The following is a 25,452-nucleotide window of genomic DNA, read 5'->3' as shown; positions in this document are numbered from 1 at the left end:
CGAATATAACATAGGCTTCTTACATGTATTTCCATTCGGCTGATAGGAATATATCTCTGATATAGCCTTACGCTGTTTGTATAATCAATTATTAAAAATGTTCCTAACAATTGTAAACACCGTCTTTTACAAATAACGAGGATATTGGGAAATACTGATATTAAAACCCACACAGAAGAAATGCTTTTGAAATAATAGTGGCGTATCCCATACTGGGGTCACAAATTGTAAAGGCTTTAAATGGATAATGACTATTTACAAACGCATTTCATTTCAGAGGAAGGCGTCATGCGATTAGTGAAATGGATAATACAAGCTCCTCTGCTCGCTGTTCTGCACTGCACTATCCCGGACTGCCGCAAAGAACGCTGGAAGAAATTCTTTCTTCTTACTTTCCTGGCCTCGATAACCTGGACAGCTATTTTTTCCTACGTAATGGTCTGGATGGTGAGTTGTATAAAGACTTTCAAATAAGGGCAGAATTACTCCTGTTTAAATTCATATTCTCCAAAGAAAATGCAGCTCATTCGATATCAAGACTTCTCTTCCTTACTGATACTATTACAAAAGTCTTAATTATGTGAGTATGTTGCAATAATTTACTTTCCCAAAAAACACCTTTGGATACTGAACAATGCTAATTTATCACAAATGCATTTTCCCGCAGAATTAAATTAATATTTTTTTCTGCAGATTTTTTTACTTTTAAATTTAAAAATCATAGGTAGCTATAAATTTCTCAAACTGATAACCTAACTCTTTAAAGGAGTCATTTAGTAACTAACTAGGAAAAACAGTTTCGCTAAGTATTTTTTTAATTAATGATACTAAAATATGAACAGAATACGACTAATGATTAAGGCTAAAAAGTTTAACTTCTTATTTACAAATGCATTTTTAAAAAATATGTATTTCAGACAAATTCATTACGTGTGGCGAACAAACCAGCTAAGAATGGCCAGTGGTCCGTTGCATGTGTAACTTGAATGCGAAACCTTTCTTTAGCAATCTTTCACGAGAGCAAACCGGTCTTTAATATTCGTACATCATTATTAGTCAAATAAATTGTTAATCCAAGAGAATCTTTTTTAGTTTAAGCAGAATTTTATATGCTGCCTAACTCTGATTTAAATACGTGCAATAAATTAGGTATTGGATAATAATCTTATCGATTATAGTTCATGTCATATCCTCAAACATGAGTAAAATTAGAAAGATTTAATGATGCTTCATGCTTTCTTTTTCTTTATTTTTACCCTTCATTTAATTAGCTCAGAAGACTTCAATATGCTAAATTTCTCGAATAAGACTAGAGTTTACGATTAATTCTTATTGGCAGTAGTAAACTTTCCCACTCATAGTCTAATTGATTTTGATGTTTTAGCTTCAATTTTTCAAATCTCTAAATGAAGAGCTTTATCATATTCATTTGTTTCTCTTTTATCACGTGTCAATGTTTCAGAAATTGTATTTCCTCCAATTCCTTCAGCAATAAGCAAAACTTTATTAATTAATAGATTAAATATTCGGACATACAGTTTGATTTGATTTAAATTTTGGATTACGGAAAGCATTCTAGAACTTCTGCTTAAGGGAAACGATGCCTTCAGAGAAGACTTTCTAATTGAAAGTGACTTTTATGTACGTTACGTTACACATTTAACAAACCAAGAAAATGGCCATCTATCCCATGGAGGTAAGAATAAAAGGAAAGGCCAATCCCACACTACGAGTGAAGCATTGCTCCCAGGCCCTTGTTCTCCAGATGGGGTGTTTTTTTGTTTACATCCAGAGCTTCCTTGAGCGCTTTGATTGTATTCCTACACACGAAAGTTCCATACCGATCGAAAAGCGGGACACTTTCGCATAAAAGAAATATTCAATGTTGGATGGATAATAGAAATTTGTATAGTTTAGCGACATTTACGCAAAAATCACATCTTTGTTATTTTTTAATAACTTGCAACAGCGATTTTGCGGTACCTTTAAAATTTTGTACGTCTTTCGATACCCTTGATAGAGTATTCGCTACTTTTATTTTATGTTCCAAACACCAAAATGTTTTAAATAAAATACATATTATTCTCGTCCACATATTATCATTTTATTTTTATATAACTGAAAAATAATCACTTTGAATTTACACTTTGAGTTAACTTAAACAAAAAAATAAAGTTCTGCCTCCCTTTTTAAAATTTTATTTAGCAATATTTTTAATTGATATCTAAATGTAATATAAAATTATGAATGAAAAGTCTTTGTTATTCAGTACATATACTTGAATAGTGGTCTACTATTTTTGAAGAGTTTCAAGACATGAAAAAAGCATCATCAATGTTATTAATCGGTATATCAATATGCTTTTCATATTTTTACGTTCTGGATTACCTTGCAGTATGAAAATTTAGGGTATTTGTAAATTTAGATCAATTAGTTATTTTAACTGCTTTAAAAAATGAAGCAATACTATGTAAAGTAATGCAATCAAGATTGCTATCTGATGACAGTGAGTTTAAATGTGAAACGGATTATTATTATTTATTATATTATCAGAGAACTATTAAACCGGGTAAAATCGCTAAAACAGGTATTGAATGCTCAAAATTTATTTGCTAGAAAATTTGAATTTGATAATGAATGTATCCTAAAACGTGTTTTAAGTCAAACGTTTGACAACCGATGGCTAGATGTAAATATAAAATTATGCATTTAAAAATATTTCTAATTAAGCCCATTCGTTTATATTTAATAACGTAAGGCCTGCAAGGGCTGTCTGCCTAAAGGGAGAGATGCCATTGTGGAAGAATTTCGAAGGGAAACTGACTTTTAGTATGTATTAAAAATAATGCATGTAATTTTCGTTCAAATTATATTTATGCATATTTCTTATGTAAAAAAATTCCGGTACATGCTAAATTATTGTAAATTACTTTACTCGAAAAGATAGTGGAACGCACAGAAATTAACGATTTGCACTGGCCGAAAATGAAAATTTTTAATATATATGGGTTTTTAGGCATATGCTTGCAAAACGCATGTAAATGCCTTTAACAAAATACGTAAATATTTACTAAATTATTTATAAATGCATTTGAAAATTAATGATTTATTCATTCATAAACTCCCGTGAAAGTTAATGTGAAGAAAATCTAATTGTTAAATATATCTAAATTTATAATGATTATAAATATTTGAATATATAATAAACTTAACATTTAATTGTGAGCATAAATTGAAATTCTGTTGACAAATACATTTATAAAACTATTTAAGCAAGAGTTGTTCGTACTGGAAAGCAATCTGTTAAAAGGTATTGTAAAGCTAATTCTATGAAATGCGTACTTAAGGAAATAATAAAGAAGAGTTTTAGAATATGTATTTGCGTAAGTTTATATAGTTCTATATTTCTTAAGACGCCATTGAAATACTAGTTTAATTTTTTAATCCTTTTTTGATTTTAAATCCTTTTTTGATACCCTATGGATTTAAAAATTTGGAAATTGCCCATGACGAAAAGTCTGCAATAGAATTTTGGGTAAAGTGCAGAATCACCCCGCTTGACGCGTTTTTAAGAATTGCACATACTCGGTATCCATGTACACATCGACCTATTTTCACTTAAAAAAAAATTCCCAGAATTGTACAAAAATGGCACTGCGCACACGCTTGACTTTATCTGTGTACACATCGACCTATTTTCACTTTAAAAGTAAAAGAAAATTGACAAAAATCCAATTGTTTTTACCCTTGTAAAAAGCGACAAACAAATAAGTGGGCGATTCTGCACTTTACCGAGAATTTTTTCAAAGAAAAGGCATCATTCGTTATAGAAAATTATGTTTAAACAACCAATGAGATAACTCGGTAGCGAAATAGCGATGCAGGCATCCATTCAGTTATGTTTAGCAATTTTTATATAAATTATAATAATGATCTGAAATAGTTATTTACCCTTATGCTTCTATTCAGTCATATTTATCCTTTTTATATAAATTATAATAATAAAAAAGTATTATATGAAATTAACCTTTCATCTAAATTAAAACATCAATCTTAGAGTTATTTACTATTATACTTCTGTTTCTGTGAGTATCGTTTGCTTCATTTTATTGTTGCAAACAGCGTAAATTCCTTTTGTTTTTCTTCCTTTAGTTTTGAACTTTATGTGTGGCAACAAGATAATGGATTGATAGAATTGTGTTTGTGACAGCCATGTAGAATGGCTCGCTTATTTTGTATCAATTATTTCGCATCGCTGACATTTTATTTATAATTAGTGTAATGAAATAAAAGTGAAGGAATACAGTCCATTTGTTGATTGATTATTGTTTGTGAAACATATTAAGAAAGAACAACTTCTTTTGTTGCCTTAGGACTCTGAAATATTGCAGAAAAAGGAAGTATATATATATATTTATATGTATATTTATGACGTAATTACAAAATGTTTACATTCAATCATGTCAAAACCCATTGATCTTAATGTCATTTAATATTTTGGTCTTTACGAAGGGATCGCCACTGCTTCAAAGTAGTGAATGGGGAAAAACAGAGTCTCTCGTTTTACTTCCTACCTCTATGATCCAGCGATCCCATTCACATCGAATCGATCCCAAGTCGAACTGCCTGTGAATATATGCTTGGTACACCTTGACGTATTTCAAAGTTTCAGATTAACGACCATAATATTTTTAAGAGAAATTTCTATTTTTTAGTGAGGCAAGTTCCACTCTTGCCTCACCTTTGTTCCGGCTCTGGTTTTCAAGTATATAAGATGGAATACCCAACCTTTATTCGAGAAATATTTATGAAATTCCTTATGAGTGTTTTTTTTCGTATATAAAAGTGTTTAAAATTCAGAAGAATGAACATATCCGATATTACTTATGAACATATTCAAAATTATTTATGACTAACGCTGATTCTTGTTGCTTTAACTCCTCCAACAAAATCTGATATGTCAAACATAAGAAAATTTAAAACCCCCATCAAAGCATTTCCTTGCTTAAATAAAAATAATAATTTTCAAGTTTCAATTTTCAAAATTACAGCTCCTTGAAAATTCCGAATTTTTCCTCCATGGGGATCTCGTGAGTGATGTAACTTCTACACCATTCTTGTCTGGAAACGGGATAAAACCGGTTCCAGGTTCCTGTACACTCCTTTCAATCAAAGTGCTGAAAATTCTGAGTATAGCATTACAAATTCAACAGCAAATTTTGCAGTAACAATGCTTTAATACCATTGGCCTTCGTTTCAAAGGCATTTTGTTCAGAAATAAAATCCATAAATGCTGTCTTTTACAGTGAAATGTTTTCATTTATTACTAATGCATTTGATGATCATTATTACTTATTATTATCATTCTTTAGGAATAAAATTATTTTATAGGTTACCCTTGCTGGATACACCCTTGGAATTCCAGATAGTATAATGGGCATAACTTTCTTGGCAGCTGGTACAAGCGTGCCTGATGCTTTTGCCAGTTTAATCGTCGCCAGACAAGGTAGGGCATGGAAACTTTTTTTATGATGTGCTCTGTTTAATTAACAACTTTCGCTAATTTTTTATCGATAAAAGAAAATATATTATTCTGATTTATTTTGTTTAAAATAGCGTTCTGTGATCAGTATATATATATATATTGAAATAACTTTGAATACCCACTAGAAATTGATGTGTTTTTTATTACGGGGTTGGTTTTCAAATTTTCTTATTGTAGCTTGTCAAGGTAGCAACACTTCAGAAGTTCCAATATAACTTTAAATTTATTGGTATACATTTTGAACATAACATGCATTGGTATGCATTACAAAATAGCACTATTTTATGTTAAAATACAAATATCACGTCAACATTATAAGAGTGATTCGTTGAAAGAAAGAAAATCACAAAATTGTTTCATTCACTGGCAGCCAGTTTAGATTTATAATACAGTTATCTCATCTAAAGACGCTTGAGCCTGGGAGAAACTTTTCCGAGAAACGAGCGTCTTCTCTTACCACTGGCGGGTCCTAGCCTAAACATGTTTCTCTGAGACTGATGTTCTGGCTAGCTACGCAAGACATTAAAGATTAAAAACCACAAAAGGTTTATAATCGAAAATAATGTGCACGTTTCTGATAGCGTAATTACCGAGATCTCAAAACGTTTCAATGCTCTGAAAGAAAATTTTAATTTTTACTTCCTGAAGAAAATAAAAACTGGCAAGAAGAAACTGCATTGCGCATACCTTCCAGAGCAACATTACTGGTGGCATTTGTCGAAAGCTGATGAAGAACTTACTGACCTTTCTTAAAGTACGCTTCTAAAACTCGATTTTAAATTGTAGGAAGTTAGTAAATTAACACAATTCTTATTATCTCTTCAACAAACTCGTCGAGCTCTTTCTAGTTAAGCTTTGAAAATATTACTCCCTCGTACATCTTCATACTTTGTGAAGTTGGATTTTCGGCAATGGTAGGAGTTTAACCAAGAAACGAAATAAGCTATAATTGTCGAACTCTTTATGTGTGGGAACAACTCTCCGAGAATGAAATGGGTCGCTATAAGTTCGGTTTCTAAAACGTTGGTTTGAATGTTTAAAATTCTTGGGCTATCAAAATGGCTAGTGCCGATAACTAATGTAACAGATCTGGGTACATAATAGTACTATGGTGAGCGTCGCTGCCAAAAGCTCTATATCTAAAACTTTCAAAAACTCCACCTTAAATACTTGCATCGTAATGACAGCTAACGAAAACAGAAGTGATAATACAGATCCAAAGGAGAAAATGACTTAATTAATATAAAATATACTCTACAATATTAATAACGGTAATTGCAAAACAAAAAAAAAAAAAAAAAAAAAAAAGAAAAGTAATCTTTGGAATTCATTTAATTATTCATTAATTGAATGCTAAGCTTTAATTGAGCTGGAAACGAGAATAATCAGATTTAACTTAGATTAACGTATAAAATATCAAACAATAATTTTAGCAGCTTATTAAATATGTTCGCATTTGTTAATGGTATTAGATCTTCTGAGCAGCAGAAACCTTAAAATTCTCAATTTTTAAGCTGATGTTATTATTTAAACAAATGTGATTTATGACGACAAATACTATCTTAGCTTGTAGAGTTCCTCACTTTGTAATTTCTGAGTTACTGTTGGAAGTGAAGAATCTTAAAAACTGATAAGCGAATAATCGCTTGAGTTCGTGTGACAGGAAACAATAAGATAGAAGGGTAAAGTAACCCTTTATTATTCCAACTAAGGTTTAACAAAACTCAGTCTTGGAGTGTACAATAAAGCCAATGCTTCGGCTTGAACTTAAGAGACTAAGAATAATACTAAACTATTCTTAACTAAAGAGATATAGCCGAAGCTATCAAAATTCTAACAGAATTGGCCCCTTAACGTTAATAGACTGCGAAGCTATCAAGGGCCTAAGGTACGGCCGAGCGTGATAATAACTTACGAGAGAGTAGCCTAAAAGGACAGGACACGTGCAGACAGAATACCTGGTATCTCTCTCCCTAAGACAGAAGAGCTTCGCGGTTAACCCTTTGCGGCACAGTGTGTCCGGTCTGGACACACCTAAAAATTTGCTTCTGTACGCACAGAAAAATTTATTAAAAAAGGATTTATAGGTTACTATAGGTTACTCTGAACCTTCTTTATTTATAGTAGATGGCAGCTCAACACAAACCAGTCCATATATTTTAGCCATGTTTAGTTTTTTAAGACTCATTTTTCACAGAAATCTTCCAGATTTTTTAGGGTATAAAAGGAATTTTTTGAAAAGAAATTTCTATGTTATTTTTTTTGGCTGTATGTTAATCTCCTTATTCTATATTAGTTTTAAATTTTTACCTTGAAATCTTACCTAGAATCAAACGGCGAACCCTAAGTGTGCCCAGACCGGGCTCACCGATAATCTAGGACAACTGAGAGTCTGTATTCTTTGTTTCTCCGCATCTCATCGGTCAGTTCATTGACAACAATGTTCGTTTCAGCACTCTTTTCGAAGCTCTATTCAATCAGTGTGCCATTTTGGGCACACCTAAAGAATTAAAACGATAACTACTATCTTCACAAAATTTTACTTGTGTACTCCTCTAGGCCTAATTAGACTGCCCACCTTTTTTTTTTTTTTTTTTTTTTTTTTTTTTTTTTTTTTAATCAAACTCCGACTTTAAAAGGTAGCGTTCCGGAAAGAGTTAAATACCGCTCTTCCTCGTTATGTATTCAGACGTGATTCTAAAACTACGTTCTGGCCGGAAATAAAAGTAAGTTGAAGTTAACAATCGATAGGAAAGGAACTTTAACTCAAAATTTAACTGTTAATAAAAGTAACATAATTCTTACAAGCTCTTCTCGATATCAACAATTCCGAGTTGTTTAGAAGCTGGATTAAATTTATAAAAATGTGTAATAATTTTGCAAATCTTTGAACTAATGGTGAAGTGTTCAAATGCAACATAAACAACTCAAAAACAAAGGATTTTTTAGAAAATCCGGTTCAATACGTAGCAGTGGTTGATCGATTCGCAAATAAATCCACTGTTCCATTTTTCCTCTTAACGAGGATTTCTTTTACCAGTTATCTAAACCCGTCATTTTATCAAACTATGGTATCTATTTTGAGGTAAAGCAACCGAGTTACTTTATATATATATATTAGGGGTAAGGGTGTGGGTAAAATCCATCCATCTTTGTAGACTCTATAACTGGGACACCAGTAAAGAGGGATAACGTTGTTGTTCATCCGAGCAAGTGACATCTGATTCTTCTTCTTTACTTAAAACTACTGTCACAGGAAATTATGGGGGATATCCAAGGCATGCAGAGCTTTTAGGGAATATATGATTTATGCCTTAACCGTAACCAAATAGTAACAGAAACTATTTTAGTGATGGCTGCATAATTTAAGTTACATGACTGCATAAGCTAAACTTAAAAAATCGTTTAATTTCTATTAATTGCAGCTTCGTTTAAATTCATATGTAAATTTTGAAATTTTAAAATTAAAATATATGAAAAACTAAGTGAATTACAATGTATAAATTATTATTAATGAATTGCAGCGTAAAAATATTTCGTTTGTCTACAACAAGAATGTTCTCGAAATTCTCTAGAAATTTAACCTGCAGTTTATCCAGGATGGTTGAAGAAATTAGCGTACATTGTAAATTCTTTAATATTAATACTAGACATGTATACTTCCATATTCTAGTCATAAAGTTTCTCGAAGTCAGATAAAGAAGTTAATTTCTTGAAAACACTTTTAGCGTTGACTGCGTGTCGGAAGATTCTGTAAACAAAAAATCTAATTTTTATACGATATTCGTAAATGAATACATGTTATTAATCCGTTTCGTTAACGCTTTCAAAAAATTTATGGAGGAGCTATGAAACAAAATCTGCTTATTTTGGCTATTAGTGTCCGCAAATTGCATTAAAAGCAATCGTTGTTAGCTTTATAAATTGGCCCGAAGGAAATATTTGTCGCTAATATCTCCTCGAATTTTGCTATATGGAGCATAAAAATATTTTATAAACATAAAAATATTTTATAATTTGATTATTTGGGACTTTTTCTTCTGCAGAGACCATAGTATTTGGATCTTATCGTTCTACAGAGAATCAGTTTGCAAGTTACAGAATTCTTTCGCTAGTGTCAAAAACTTTTCAGAAGATTATATGCATTATTTTTTAGAAACGTTACTTTAAAAAAAGGCACACCCGTATTTAAGCAAATAAAACCTGTAACTAACTTCGAAGCCTTAGCATACATACCAAACCTACTGTTTGTTCAAATGTTGATTTAATGAACTTTGTATATTCAAATCAAATGCATATGAAATTTTTCATAAGTTGTATATTTTATATGAACTTTTAATAAACGTTGTTTATACATTAAAAATTATAGTTTTAAACGTTTTTAATTTTTAGTGCGTAAAGACCAAAGATTTTATGAAAAGAAACATATGAATAATAAACACAATCTACATTATAGTGTGATAAATGTAGCCTGAATAGTAAATTTAAAAAGAATTCAAGATAAATAAATGAAGTCTCTGTAGGATAAAGCATTATTTTATTAAATTCTACTAATTATTGTAGTATTTTATAAATACTACCTTACGATTATGAAACTTGCATTAAATATCTATTTTAAGATCTATGTTACATTTTTCTTACATTTACGAAAAAAATTAGTATTGTAAACACCCTGAAAAAAAATATCAACTTCTAACTAAAATAGATATTAAAATAAGAATAATGTCTAACAATTACAGAACTTTTATAAACGTCTCGTTTAAAAATAAGACTTTTATAATAGTACTGTCATTTTTCCCTCACCAATTTAATTTAATAAAAGGTCACTTCGTGTAATTTATTGCAAAATTTATTTTTACTTTAATGCATGAGAGCCTTGTAGAATCATTTTAATGAATAAAATAAATGCAAAACATTTTATTTTGTCCGTCCACGGTATAGCCCTGAACGGAGCTTCATCTGATTTAATGTTCAAAGGAAATTTTATCTAATCCATCTCTGATCAAAGGCTAAAGCTATTTATTAATGTAATAGTTTGAGTTTTCTTAGGGATTCTTTGTGAGAAATTTACCCAGTTTCCTCGCGTGCAGCGCAGAAGCCACTTTCTCTAAGCAAGTTCCTTTACAAAACCAACTTATCAAATTCTCAGTTATTTTACGATGTATAACTAATTACCCACCAAATCACGCTTCTATTTGCAGTCGTTAAATATATTACATAAGTAGATAGTGCTCAGACGCCCTGGACTTCCTTGCTGTAATCCATCCAACTATCTAGTCACATCTATACACTTTGGCACGCGATGAAAATAGTAGTACAAATAAAAAAATGAGGTTTAGGACCTAACCTAAACTAATCTGGTACTTCCTTATTAAAGCGGCCATGGCGCTTAGTGGCCAAAACTGGCAAACTTAACCGTCCAAATGAAAATTCCAAATAGCGCCAGACTTAATAAGGGGGTAATAAGGGAATATCATTAATGTTTAGAATTTACAATAATCAGACATTTTTTAATAAAAAAATTAATTCCTACGTATTAGCCCAATCACTTCAATAGAATTCTCCTAATTTTCAGAATGAGTAAAATTCTAGCAACCATGCTAATAATAGCCTCTCAGGCAACCATGCAATTCGTCAATTTTAACAAGCAATGCCTCCCAATTCCTATGTATACTTTCTGTTGTATTCCGACGCCTTTACGCGCTTTTAAGTAGATTTATTAGGTGTTTTCGAGATAAATACGTAAGGTAAAATATGTACGTATTAAATAATTTTCCTAAATTATAAGTCATCATTCTTTTCTTCTGCAAAAATTCTCCAAAACGCGCAGAAGTAATTGCGTTACTATGGGCACTTGTATTCGTTTTGCAATATAGTAAATACATATTGCCTAGTGTTGCCTAATTTATAGTTATCACCATTGAAAATATTTTAAACAACTTCCCCGAATTTGGATAATAATGTAATTATGAAGCATGAAAACAAGAGATTACAATTTTAGCTTGACTCTTGAAATTATTCTTGAATAGTAGGGAAAAATCGAAAATTATTTTTGCAAAATTTTCTGAATGATATGTTTTGCACGCTCTGAAAGACTCTCAACCCGCAGAGAAGAAAACATTTCTGATATATATTTTTGCTTTCCAGGTCAAGGTGATATGGCAGTTTCGAATAGTCTCGGAAGCAACATCTTTGATATTCTGATAGGTTTAGCCTTTCCGTGGTTCATACAAACAGCGTGCATTGAGCCTGGATCTATCGTAAGTAAATTTTGCAATGTTATAAAAATAATTAAATCAGCTTTCTAATAAATTACTAACTGAGTTTTATCTTATTTTTAAATATGCTTATTTTTATCTAAAATGTGGTTAATGAGTAAAACGTGTCATTCCACAGCATGAAATTTTCATTTTCAGTTTATTTTTGTGTATTATATTTTCCACTTTTATCTTATTTAACAAATTCTGCTATAACTAAATTGTATTTAATAGCTATGTTGAGAACTTTCTTTTAAGATGTTGCCTTAATTAATCGTTGTCAATATTTAAATTCTGATGTGCAAGTTTGGTGGTATTTATACAGCCGGAAACAAATATTTGCTGATGCCCAAAAGATAGAAATATCTGAAATAATAGTCATATAATATGTGAAATAATAGTAAGATAGTGAATGCTCGTGACTTAGTTATTCTAAAACGTTTATGAGTTGTAAATCAATCCTCCCCTCCCAAAAAAAAAGAGAAATTATTTTGTGCAGTAATACTGTTGCGTGCGTACGAGTTCGTAACAGATTGAATGCACACAGGTCCGACAATAGGTTGATAAAATTTATTTCATCGAAACAAACACTTCAGAGTTCTGGAATTTTCCACAAAGATAGTCGTACAATTCTTCAAAATATGACCGAGTACATGTCAAACTACTATGAACGTTAAACACAACGCAATGCAAAGCGTAGTTAAAGATAAAGCTACCTGTAGATATATCAGTACTTCGATCTCATGCCTAGCTAACAGCAACAACTACAACTGAGAGTAGATGCTCTCACTGGCCTTATATAATTTTCACTCGGCCACTGAGATATTTCTAGTATTTTCTGCTCCTTGAAACTCCTAGAAAGCAATATGAGGGCCGAATTAAGGTTGCAACTAGTACTGTGATCAATTACATTTATTCAATTACTATACCTATTATAGTGATACAGGGACAGGACCCAAATGTCACCAAATTCCGCGATAAAAATAAGTCGCCGAAACCGTTGCCTGTTTGGCGATTTCTCACCAAATTACCGAGATACCCATTTTTTTCTCAATGTTAAATGAACTTACCCCTGTATTCTTACTTTTCCGGCATGGCTAGTCTCTTTAAATTTTTCTCGCATTACATTACACAGAAAAATACAACAATTTCACATATAATTGCACTTAAATCACCTGTGCACAAATTCGTAACAGTACGTTGCAGAATTAATCTAATGTTAAAAAAATGTTGTTGCTGGCGCTAATCCTTTTGGTCTGACTATAATCTATAGAATTTAAAATCCACCAATCTAATCATAGCTTACCCAGTTCCGCCCAGCTTTAATGAACACCGAAATATAGATCCAAGGATCTTCTGTCAACTTTTCCAAACCACAAACCTCATGACAATATTTAAGCTCGACAGTATTTTAAATTCCTTCATGCTGCGAAGACACTAAACATTTACAAATATCCGTGACATTTTTTAGATTTGAATCTGTATAGAACGTTATGACACTCAGCGTCACTAACAACCATACTGAAAAGGCCAACATATTGTTACGAAATGTAAAGGCGCGGTGAGATGGCTTCCCCGCAAAGCAGTTTTAGGGTTGCCATAAACTAACAAGGTAAAGCAGGGTTGCCACATTTGACGAGAAATCGCACATTTGGCGATATTTGGCGCCAAAATTGGCGATATACAATGGACGGTTGGAGAACCTTCTGGAACGAATTCTTACCGGTTTAGTCCAGAATGTTCCCGAACACAAGCCGAAAGCTATATAAACCGTGCTGGTCTGCAGTCAGGAAGAGTGTGCTTCATCGAGAGGAAGTGTGTCTCTCATCGAGAGTGTGTGTGCCTCGTCTAACGATTCAATCCCTGCGGAGTCGATCGAGTTGACAGCCGGGCAGCGAGTGCCGAGTGATTCGTCGAGTCCACTGAAGGAGTCTCGTAGTCTATCGCGGTTAGTGCATTGTCGAGAGAGCGTGTTGAGCTCCGGGAACGACTGAACCGAAGAAGTCGGGAGCTGTGCTCGTGTGTCGTCGAGTGCATCGCGAGTTGTAGCGTGGAGAGTCTCGAGAGTATGTGGAGTTCCGAGAACGACCAAGCAGAGTCGGGAGCTGTACTTCGGAAAGCAGAGTCGGGTGCTTTGCAGGAAGCTATCTCCACCGTTATTGCCTGACAGTGCTGTGCCGCTGATCGTGTCAGCGTGTTTATAGTAGTTCATCGACGACTGTAAAAAGTGACTTTGGAGCTGTCCTGATTAATATTGGCTAAATAAAGTGTGTTTCGATACTTCACCAAGTGTCGTCGTTATTCACTCCAAATCTACGAACCCCGTACGAACGTGAAGGAAGAAAATAACCTAACAACTGGTGTCTGAAGAATAGAAAAAGAAAAATCGTAACAATATTAACTCTGTGGAACTTCCGAATGGTCTTTCTAAGACTTCTAAGATTGTCACTAGGCGGTTTCAAGCAGATATTCCAGAAAACCGGCAAAATAAATTCTATCAATCTCTTTAAAGTAATAATATAATGCTTCAAACGAATCCCTCTTTAAATCATCATAATTATGTTCCGGATTAGCTAAGGAAAAATCTGATCACTTAATGTTAATGCATTAATAATTCAACGTTAACACATAAATATCTGAAAAAAAAAGCTTACTTTTACAAAGGAATTTGATTTAACATATTGTGAATAAATTAGTCTATTGCTTCATAAAAGCTAATACGATGCCATTATTTTTTGTAAATTACAGGCTGTTATAAATAGCAGAGGAATGGTGTACTCGGTTATACTACTATTTCTCACAATTGTTATCACAGTAAGTATACTTTTTGTAGTTTCATGTATTGTAACACATAATAGAAGTTATGTAATAGTTTTTACACCTATTAATATAGAACTCAAAACTATTATAACGTAATTCTTCTCATTTTCGTGATCATGTTCTACAAGCAGAAAAACCTCTGTTCGCGAATTTAATTCGTTCCTGAAGGCCGTTCGTCATTTAAGTTTTACTTACGTTTAAGTTCTACTAATAGTTAGCGTTATGCTAGTTTTTCTAACACATGTTTCGTGACGCATTCGCTCAGCCCAGAGGTTTTTGCAAATTTTTATGGCAAGCGACGAAAGCTAAAGTTAAAAGGAAATAGTAACCGTTATAATCCTGAGTAGAAGTTTGGTCGCTATTGTAGCGGTTTGCCTAGACAGGCGCTCTTTTAAGTAGAAGTAAACGCCTAACATTGTCATGGTTGTTAAATGCTGAAAGTTAGTTGTTTTTCTCCCGTTAGATCCAGTTAGTGATGTAGCTTCACGTAGATTTGCTAGAATTATAACCCAGCCAATATATCTGCAGAGTTCCAGCGAATAGCCGTCAACAAGAAATTAAACTATTTGTCTTGTATTACTTTAAGTATAATTCCGTCAAGATGTGAAGAATAAAGTTCTATGTTAACTCTTATCTTTTGCGCTGTATTCACAGTAGTATTTGTATAAACAGTAAGTATTAAAAAGGAGAGATAATTACTAACATGTAGAGGTAATGTCTAACAGTCTGATGCTATGAAATTAACACTTTTAGTTGTTATTAAATTCATCGAAATTTTATAATATGATCAATACATGAACTTTTCAGTATTTGAGAAATATTATGCATCTGAATTAATTCTGATTTTAAACTGTATAACTAGGTATCCAAGTTAAGCGAGCAAATGATAAGTCGTTAAGTATCAAATTTCTTTTTCATAACGGTTTTTAAATCAAAGGATAAAGTACTTTTTCTTATTTTACAGATTGGTGGAATATCAATGAGCAGATGGCAACTAACCCCAAGGCTTGGAATCCTCCTTTTGAGTGTATACGCCATTTTTCTCATCATATCTATTCTACTAGAATTTAATTTCCTCGGATATGTGAATCCGCCCATGTGCCAAGATTGAGCTTCTCGCCAGCAACCCTATTATCCAGCTGTTCCCTAGTCTTGTCACCATTTGTAAAATTGTGTTACGGTTACGGTGGGAACGACATAATGAAATGAATAGCTGGTGTCCCAAAATGAACGTTTACATGAACGTGTTATTGATGTATAAATTCACTTAGTAGTGAATGTGTGAGAATGTAGCATGATTGACTTCAACTCTGCAGGAAAACCACACTAAATGTTGATGAGAAAATGTCATTTGCATTTCAAAGATGCAAAGGAATAACCAGACAGTATTATTTTAACAGTTTTGAGTTTATTTTATGAAAAAAATACACTCCAGTTTCAGAAAATATTTTAAGCCCAGAAAACTTTCAACAGTTTCAGATAAGCGCTCGGGTGCATTTAGAAAGCTGAAACTTTTATGTTTAAAAAATTTAATGAACAATATTTAAAAATTTCAGAAAGGATGGTGGCAAAGCAAATTAAAAAACAAACTAGTATTCGAGTCTTCCTTACTCTACCCTGCTGCCAAATTCTTAAACTGTTATTTTAACACAAAAGCTAGAAAACAGTGAAGAATTAATCGTTTTCTTAAAAATTAATATATTAAAAAGAAGTTTAATAACAAACTCCTGTTTTAAAAAAACTTTAAAATTGAGCTACACTGAATAAACAATAATAAATATTTATAGGAGATTCTACAAAATCTCTACATATTTGAATCTGCTTATATTCTATCAATTTTTTCGCATTTTTAAAACTTAGCTGTGGTTTAGAAATCAAGCGCAAAAAGCTCTTTGTAACGAAAGTTTGAAGCGAAAATTGGCGAGTGAGTGTATTTTATTTTTCTAAATAATTAGCCATTAAAATGAATTTAAAATAAGCTTATAACTCCTAACATCTCTTCATAATATACTTAAAATACTTCTAAGCAGCCTTGGAAATGTGTACACAAATAAAGGAAACTTTTGAGACCCAGAAAAAAAAAAGGGATGATAGCTATTTAATGTGTTTAACTAAAAATTTTTTAAAATGTTGCAAAAGGAAAATATTCCAATAAATCTTTACCCTATTTAAGTATACCTAACGCTGATTATATTATGATATTATAGCGCTGATTTTTGTTGATTGACCTCTAAATTACTATTTGTTTGGCGTGTTATTTTTACCTAAATTATAATTAATTCGTTTAATAATCTGTAACTCGAACTTTCATTCTGGGATACCAGTCTTTACTACTTTGCATTCAGTGTATAACCAAACCAAAGAACAAGGACTGAGAGATATTTTAAACTAGTCTTAAAACTATTGCATTAGAATTATTTCAGATTTTACGTGTAGTTCCGCTCATGTAGAAGCTTAAAATGCACAAAATGATTATGACATATCTACAAAACCCTCATATCCATTTCAAGAATCTTAAAAATTAAGAACATTTTTTAATTAACCTTTTTTGTCTTCTGGAAAGTTGAAAATTACTATTTATTTCCCCATATGTAATTAATTATATTATTTAAGTATTTTATATGGAGCAAAACTAATGTAAACAGAAAGTTAGTAGAAATACTTTTGCCACTAAAAATATTGAATGTTCATCTAAAACCATTATTATGCTTTTATTGGTATATATACGAGTATAACAAGATTTTTTCTCAAATAATTAATTGACATAATATCGAGTACTTTATAAAATATAAAGATATATTTTCCTTTAATAAAGGTAGTCACTGGATAAATAGAGAATATATAGGTATGAATATAACGGAATTAATATTTTTATGTGCACTTGTAAAAAATATATAGCTTTGAGAAAGAATTTAGTGGGTAGCGTTTAGAAATACATCAAGAGCTTCATGTGAAACAAAACAATGCATACGAATTTTCATAGAATATTCTATGAAAGTAATAACCATTTGACAAAAATTCTATCAATTTTACTAGTTCTAAATTTTATAAATTTAAATACGGAAGGGTATAATTATGGGCTGATTGTCTAATTATATTATGCATTCGTTCTCTGCTTGTTCGCTTTGGAGCTGTTTAGTTCAAAAAAATCAAAGAAAACTAAATAATCAAATATTGTTTTGGATTTCTGTATAGAAAATTTTGACAGTCAGCTATTTTCTAAATTAAAATGTAGTCCTACAATATGTGCAAGAATTCCATGCCCACAGATACCTTAATATGTCATATAACATTATGATGTGCCAACACAATTATTAGAAAAGTGAAATGCACTTCTCAGAAATCCCAAATGTTCATATGTTTCCTTTCGCTGTCCCTGCACAGGCGAATGAACCTCTTAAATTTTTGTTGCACAAGATTCGTGGGTTCAGTTTTTACTAAGCTTCATAGAAAACATTTTAGAGTTTATCATTTTTAAATAGTAACGCAGCCATACAAGCGCTTTGATGAAACCCCAAAGTACCGTTACCCGATATCATCAGATCAGGGCTTCATAGTTGTTAAAGAAATAAAGCTTAAAGAATTCTCAGACTCTCGTCTCAACCACCAATCCGGAAAGACTTTCATCAGAAGTCGCTGAATAGGCTATGCGAAGTGGGCCGGAATCTATTGTACTGGAAATGTTCAAGGTTGCTGTGGTTTGAAATTATGAGACGAACCAGTTTCTGAAAATTTTGTGATAATTAATATGAGTAAAAAATCATTAAAAAATACAGACCAAACAGAAGCGTTGTTCTCAGACTAGACACGGCATGAGCTAACAACTTGGGTTATAAAAGCTTGTACCAGAATCATCAGCACAAACGAAATATCTATACTGTCGTCCATATAAAATATACTATCCATATCGCACTCTAAACAAAACCAAATTGATTCTGCTTATATATTTATTTCTAACGCTTATGTATAAAAGCCAGTTTAAAATACGGAAATATTTCCTTAAATCGTATTTTGTGTATTGTAGGAAACATTATTATCAGAACAGCCGGTCACAAAAAAGGGAGATGTTTGCGTTTAATATATAAAATTTTGTTGAAAGATTTTCAGTCAGTTTAAGAAAAAATGACTTAAATCACGAAATTTACACCCTTCTTAACATACTAACTAGAAGTTCAATATACTTCTAAGTGACTTGCTAACTACATCTTTTTCAAGTTTTCCTTAAACCCACCTGAATTTTGTTTCAGTGTCTCCAGTCAATGAAATACTCTGCTATTGCTACTGATGCTCCTGTAATCTTGAATAACTGCATGACTTTCTAACTCCCAAGCGCATTTTATTTAAGAAAAAATTTGATAGGTAGATTTCGAAACAGTAACTAGTCAAATCTTCGGTAAAAAGAGCGGCTGCACATGCTAATTCCAATTGCAAAACATGTAATACATTGATGATGTAGTTTCTCTCCTTGGTTTTCTGTCAACAACTTCTTTAATGGCCATAGTAAAATTCTAGCATAATTCTGTATTTAATGTTTGGTCCTACTGATAGCAGTCACACTTCGAAGTTACTTTCTTTATTCTTCAAAAACCTGGAACAAATATTATTCCTGTTGACGCTTAGGTTCTGAATTCCATCGACTGTGAGAAACCTCAGTGCAGCCATTCCGTGGCCTGTTGCTTGATCGCCAGATCATAATGGTTTAACACTATATTTCGACAACAATGATGATTGTTCCAAACACTCAGCACTGGATCTATTCTTCAATCAACACTAGATTTATAGTAGCATTTCCTCTTTGATACTGAAATATTTTGACCGTTATTTTACTGATAATTGTTGACACCGAACAACTTATGAATTACACTACCAGTATCTATTCTATATACCTTTGACGTATCAGCAATAGTTTCTGTCAAAATGCGATGCTCTGCGAAAATCAGATCATGAACTTGAATCGCAGTCTAAAGAATTGACACGTTTCAGGCCTGCCATATTTTGTTAAATCTTCAATCTTAAGAATCTCCAAGCTGAAAACGGGCCTAACTCTTCTTCACTAGTAAACACAATGGATACTTGGCACAATGTACGATGCAGTCAGAAAGTTTTTATGGAGTTTCCATTTGTAGAAATTGGAATTTCATGGCACCCAGGATTTAGATACTTATATATTCCGTGTTATAGCTTCATATGCTTCCGTCCGTGATTTAGGACAAAGGAAAAAAAGGGGAAAATTGTTGAAAGAATTCTGAATTTATTCTATCGTTCCGGTAAAATTTTTTGTCATCTCCTGGGAAGTGGATGCAATTGGAAACTTTTCAACATCACTCCGCTGGTTTTAAACATTGCATCTATGGTCATTAGATCGTAAATAAAAGAAATTAATACTGGTATAGATAAATAAACAAATTTGCCCACGCCGTTCAAATTTAAAGAAAATTATAAGAAATTAAGAAAGAAGAATCATAATTTTTATTTCTCCGGTTATGAAAAACAACATTATGTAGATTCATTATTACCACCAGTTTTAGTGAGGCTGCGAGCAAGTGTAGATTTTAAATAAATATTTATTAAATATATGAAAGCGTAATTGATTTTTTTTATCCTCATTGTCATTTTGTAGTACAAAATCACCATATTCTTTGTCTTTGATACTTGTAACAGCTAAGCGATAATTCCACTTTATAGGGCTGTGTAGTTTTCTTTTATTCAACAATTCTTCATTCTTGAAGACGAATCCGGGTATGCCCACATAAAAGACTAAAAAGTAGTTAGAGTTATTATAAATAAATTTAGAATTTTTTCGCATATTTAAAACAACAAACTGGAGAATGAGTCATTTGTGTTGTGTAGGAAACGGCCAACTACTGATCCACGATACTTCAGACAAATTATTGTAAATAAAAAATCTTAAAAATATTATTTACTAGTTTAAAATATATTTACTGGTTGAATTGTGATCGTCATACTTGAAAATGTATGACGTGCGAGACTGCGTATCGGAAATTCTAAAAAACCGCTCTTTTTAAATATTTTGTGATATTGCTGTTGAATTGAATTTCCTGGTTTAAGTGCTAAGAACATGATATCTAATAAGTAAAGGTAATTCATAAAACCTTTAAAAAATAGCCCTTTCGGCGTAATATAAAATCTGAGAGCTTTCTGATTTTTGTTAATATAATTTAACTATTTTCTATGTTTTTCTTTTCATTATTTATTTCATAAGTTCGATGTGTCAGCACCTGTGGGTATCCATTTCGAAATCTCTCTCTAAATTCTTGTTGAATCTATATTTCATTTATTCTCAGATAATATATTATTCTCATATTAATATTATATTATCTTTTAATTCCTTTTTATTTACGTAAGTTGGAAAAACATTCACTTATTTTCATACGTTCACTTTTAAGCTTATCCTCAGAATTTTTAAATTTGTTATAAAGAATGCAGTTTTTAATGTTTTAATTTCTACAATTTTATTCTAGTTGTTACTGAATTGATGAACTAATTTCATGCTGCACACAATTCAGAAAATCAGTTCCTTAATCGACTTAGTTTTGTTTACACTGTTTTTCAAATAAAAATTTCGTTGACTTTTCGAGAGAAATTTCATAAATTACTATTAAAGAAAATTTTAATTACTTTATCAATAAATTTTCATATAGTTTAGTACTTTTAGTAAATGAACTTTAGTAGTATAACCTCAGGCATTTGTTATCAATACATTTAAAAGAACTCCTTGGGTCGCTGTTAATATAAATTGAAAATTTAAGCTTATTCAATTAAAAGATTTTGGAAAATATTTGTATATTTAAATTTTAACGTAATCATGATATTGCTTTATTAGTGTACTAAGGTAATAAATTATTAATTCCCCAACTTGAAAATACTGATTTAAATTAGAATCATAAATTATAATTACTTTTCATTAATAAAGTAAAATTTTTTATTAAGACTTTTATATAACTTAATTTTTTTAGTAGAGTCCCCAAGCTTTCAATACACTTATGCAAAAGTCATCTGAAGACATTTAAAAAAAGGTACAGAATAAAAGCAGCATCTATAAAAGCATAAAATGTATGAGAGAACATTCTCTTTTAAAAGTATATAAGATTAATAAGACACACACATAAAGGGTTTATATCGTTTCATTACAGAATTAAATGCTTGTGGATAACAGTAGAATACAGACGTACCTTTGAAATGAAAGCAGGAATATCAGTATATATATTTGGCCCTAGGTTTCACTTCGTGGTACATAAGAAGATGCTTTTTGTAAAAAATAAATTATTTCAGCATATAGAGGTTTCGAAATTGTCAAATAAACTACAGAAACTGAACTTACAAAAAGAATGTTTAAGAAGACTTTTAATTAGAAAGCTTATGCTTTCAAATTCTGTATGTTTGATAAAGAATAATTTACTACTTAAATTATAATAAGTAGATAGAAGCAGAAATAATTTAATTTTAAGCACTTGACAAATTACGATCTTAAAGATCTTTCGTTCAAAAAACTCTGTTACAGAAGATATTATAAACGCTCAAGGAGGCTTTCTTCTATGCTTTCGGGCTTGAAGACCTGAAAGCTTTATTTGCGTTAAACACCGGTGTCAGAATTAGCAATTACTATTGCGCATTACATGATAAATGAGCTACGAAGTCACCGAGCTATCAAATGATCTTATCCATACCCATTACAAAATGGATTAATGTCTAATATAGTTTCGTAGTGTTCAAACATGTTGCACTTTATTCTATTGTATTCTAAGGCACATGCACTATTATCCTTGTGCTAATAGTACGTTTGATTAATTGCTATAAATGTTTCATTAAATTAAAAGTTGGCATTTTGTGTGTGCAGACCTTTTACGTACTTTGTCGAGAAATAAGAAATAAAATAATACGCAATTGATAAATTTTAGTAAACATTATTACATAGAATGTAAAAGTACAAAAAGCTTTTCATTTCCCTTTTTTAAACTTTAAATGAAAACTGCGTAGTATTTTGAAAAATAGATTCTAAATTTTGAGGAATGAATTTTATACCTTGCGTAATAAACCGTGGCTGTCTTTTTATAAGTGATTTTCGAATGGAAGTATACTATACGTAAACGGACATGAACAGAACATAATCCTAAAAAATGATAGCATATTTAACTCCGTTCAATGAAACAGAAATTTGTTGCAAATTTCGAATTTTATGTTAGTATGTAATCTATAAACAAATTGTTCAGTTACGAATTATGAAAATTTTACTTGTAATTTAAAAAGAATTAAAATAATTTTGAAGATGATTAGTTTTTTTTAATTATCATAAATAGAATAACTTATGTTTAGGTCATATTTGAATCATTTCACTGCTTAAGAAACAATCAAAAACTATACTGGTGCTATGAGCTGCATCTGTTAAGTCATTTCGTTCTCATTTTGATGTCAAAGTTTAGAATTAAATGATACATATGTTGTTAAAATGTGTATAGTGTTTTAAGATGGATGTTGCAATACTGTTATGAGCATTAAAGCAGTTGCGTTCAGAAATGTTTACAAATGTACATAATTTTGTTGTTATTAAGTGTTACAAAATCTTGAGAATTTAGAGATTTTGTTAAAATCCTAGAATACGATACGGCATTGGCGCGATTTTGAAAATTGTCGCCAACACCAAAATGACTCATTTGAACCTATCCGATATATCACTAGTCCCCAAAAGTCGCCAAATCCCGTGGGTACCGTATACAGTCTGTCTATCATAAGAAAAGCTCTCGCCAGTTAGTCTGCAGCCGTCTGTTGCCGTAGAAACGAGTCTTGACCCATTTTCCGTACTTGTGTCTTGAAGACGAATGATAAATTCTTTTCCCCTCAGCAAAAAAAAAAAAAAAAAGCAATTCTTGTACTTGGTTCGGTCCTTTTTGGAAATATACTAGCCCTGTTGCTATAGCAACCGCCCCCTGCGGAGCTGTTCTTCTCGTAGACAGACAGATCAGACTGAGATTTTAAGTATGTAAAGTTTTTTTTTGTTATTGTTATTATATCCGTGCGTTATTTTTTTATGTATTCCCCTGGAAAAAAACTTCAGTATTTTATATATGGAATTTTAACAGTTCAACAGCAGAACTTACATAACATTTAAAAAAGTAAAGCTTAAAAACCTCTACAGCGTGTTTTATGAACTCCTTTTTTATGTAATAATGTAATTAAATGTTTACATTTTCTGTAAACACATCCACGGTGAAAATTAAACCTACCTTTTGCATTAACATTAGAACTATACAGCACACTATTCATTATTTTATATTATTGTAATTTTCTCAACTTCATTTATCCGATATCTTTAAACTGATGCAAATTACATGAGGAAAACGATAATTTAGTGTTATTATATTTGTTTCTCATATATCTTCCTTAATTACCAAAAGGAAAAAAAAGGTGTATATATATAAAGCTGCATTTGAAATATATCTCTATTTTTATAGAGCTCTAAATTCATAAATTATTTCAAATTATATTTATGACTATTCTGCAAAATTCTTAAAGAAATCCCATATACTTCTGACCTAGAAAACAGTTCAAGTTATAAATACTGAGTGTTCGAATTAGGATTCCGCAAATATAAATCATTTGCTACTAATCTTATTTTCTTGCATATTCTTTGTAGATATTAAAATTCTTCTCGCATTTTACAGGATTTTTTTTTAATTCTTGAAAGCTGTTTGTATTGCCAACGGCTAGATATAAATCATGGGTGAAATACTGAGATATTATATTAGTTAAAAAATGTTTATATGTTATTTTACTTTTTTACAATTAAAGAAAATTTATATTCTGCACTTACAGAGAATATAAGTTCTAATTATTTAAATAAGATACGAATGTATACTAGTAAATAATTTTATTATTAAACGATATGCATCAGAAAAAAAAAAAAGGCTTTTAGTGTCATATATGTTAAATAAATTTATGAGAAGTTGAGAATGTTCTTATTATTGTTACCCAATGTATGATTGTAATTCAATGAAAACTTTCTTTCTGCAATGATTTTTTGCAATACAGCACTGAAACCTTTCGTTCACAAGTACTTTCTATATGTTTTAAGGATTTGTTGTTTCAAGTTAAGAATACCTTAAAGAAATGTGTGAACTGTGAATTGTGCTTGTTTGTAACCATCCACAGTGTGAAATAAATGTTGCTATTTTCATATGAAAAAAATAATTTCCAGTAATGTAGTTATTACACGAAAATCATTTAACCACCTACAAAATTTCACACAGTCATCTCACAAAACGCATTAGAAAATTCAAAACTATCATGCTGTAGAATCGTTAGGTTTATGAAACAGGAAACGTGAAAAATACGCAGTGCCCTTGCTGAGAATGGAACTTCAGATTTCTACTCTGCTAGTTGGACGTGTTTCCAATTACACCACGAAAGCAGGTGGTAAGGAGGGAGAATATACCTTACATTCTTCTTCATTGGTATTAAGAATGCGGGGATGTGACGAATTCCCAAATTTTAGTTTGGCGTCACTTGTACAGCTATTAGGTTTGTCAAAGCAGGAAACGAAAATTGTGCAGTTGCTTAGCCGAGATTCTCATTCCGGAACTCCCTAATGCTAGCCGTAAATGCATCCAATTACACCACGAAGGCTTGCGATAAGGATGGAGAAAATATCTCGTTAAAATAAATATCAACGTTACGATGTTCCTTTATTTTACAGCAAAATATTTAACAAAATTTAAAAAATTTGATTCTAAAATGTTCGTTTTTTCCCTCTGAATAATTTAGCATGCCTAGGTGAAATACCTTAAAAATTTCATATGTGGTTAAAAAAGAAAC

At 31.3% G+C, this 25,452-nt stretch overlaps 1 protein-coding gene across 1 annotated transcript in view; it reads left to right on the top strand.

The window, feature by feature from the left end:
* Positions 1 to 24,825, top strand: part of LOC118191098 (sodium/potassium/calcium exchanger 4-like) — a 412,974-nt gene extending 388,149 nt beyond the window's left edge. The window contains exons 13-17 of the mRNA XM_085823409.1: positions 278 to 447; positions 5,392 to 5,506; positions 11,693 to 11,805; positions 14,551 to 14,616; positions 15,587 to 24,825. Coding sequence (XP_085679535.1) covers positions 278 to 447; positions 5,392 to 5,506; positions 11,693 to 11,805; positions 14,551 to 14,616; positions 15,587 to 15,733 — 611 coding nt within the window. The 3' untranslated portion in view covers positions 15,734 to 24,825. The remainder of the gene's footprint in view (positions 1 to 277; positions 448 to 5,391; positions 5,507 to 11,692; positions 11,806 to 14,550; positions 14,617 to 15,586) is intronic.
* Positions 24,826 to 25,452: the final 627 nt, after the last annotated feature.

The sequence above is a fragment of the Stegodyphus dumicola genome, chromosome 9, assembly GCF_044657685.1.
Source record: "Stegodyphus dumicola isolate Sdum_Otavi_A_Nest chromosome 9, ASM4465768v1".
Classification (NCBI taxonomy): domain Eukaryota; kingdom Metazoa; phylum Arthropoda; class Arachnida; order Araneae; family Eresidae; genus Stegodyphus; species Stegodyphus dumicola.
The sequence above is the reverse complement of the archived record's forward strand: the minus strand, read 5'-3'. Positions and strand labels throughout refer to the sequence as shown.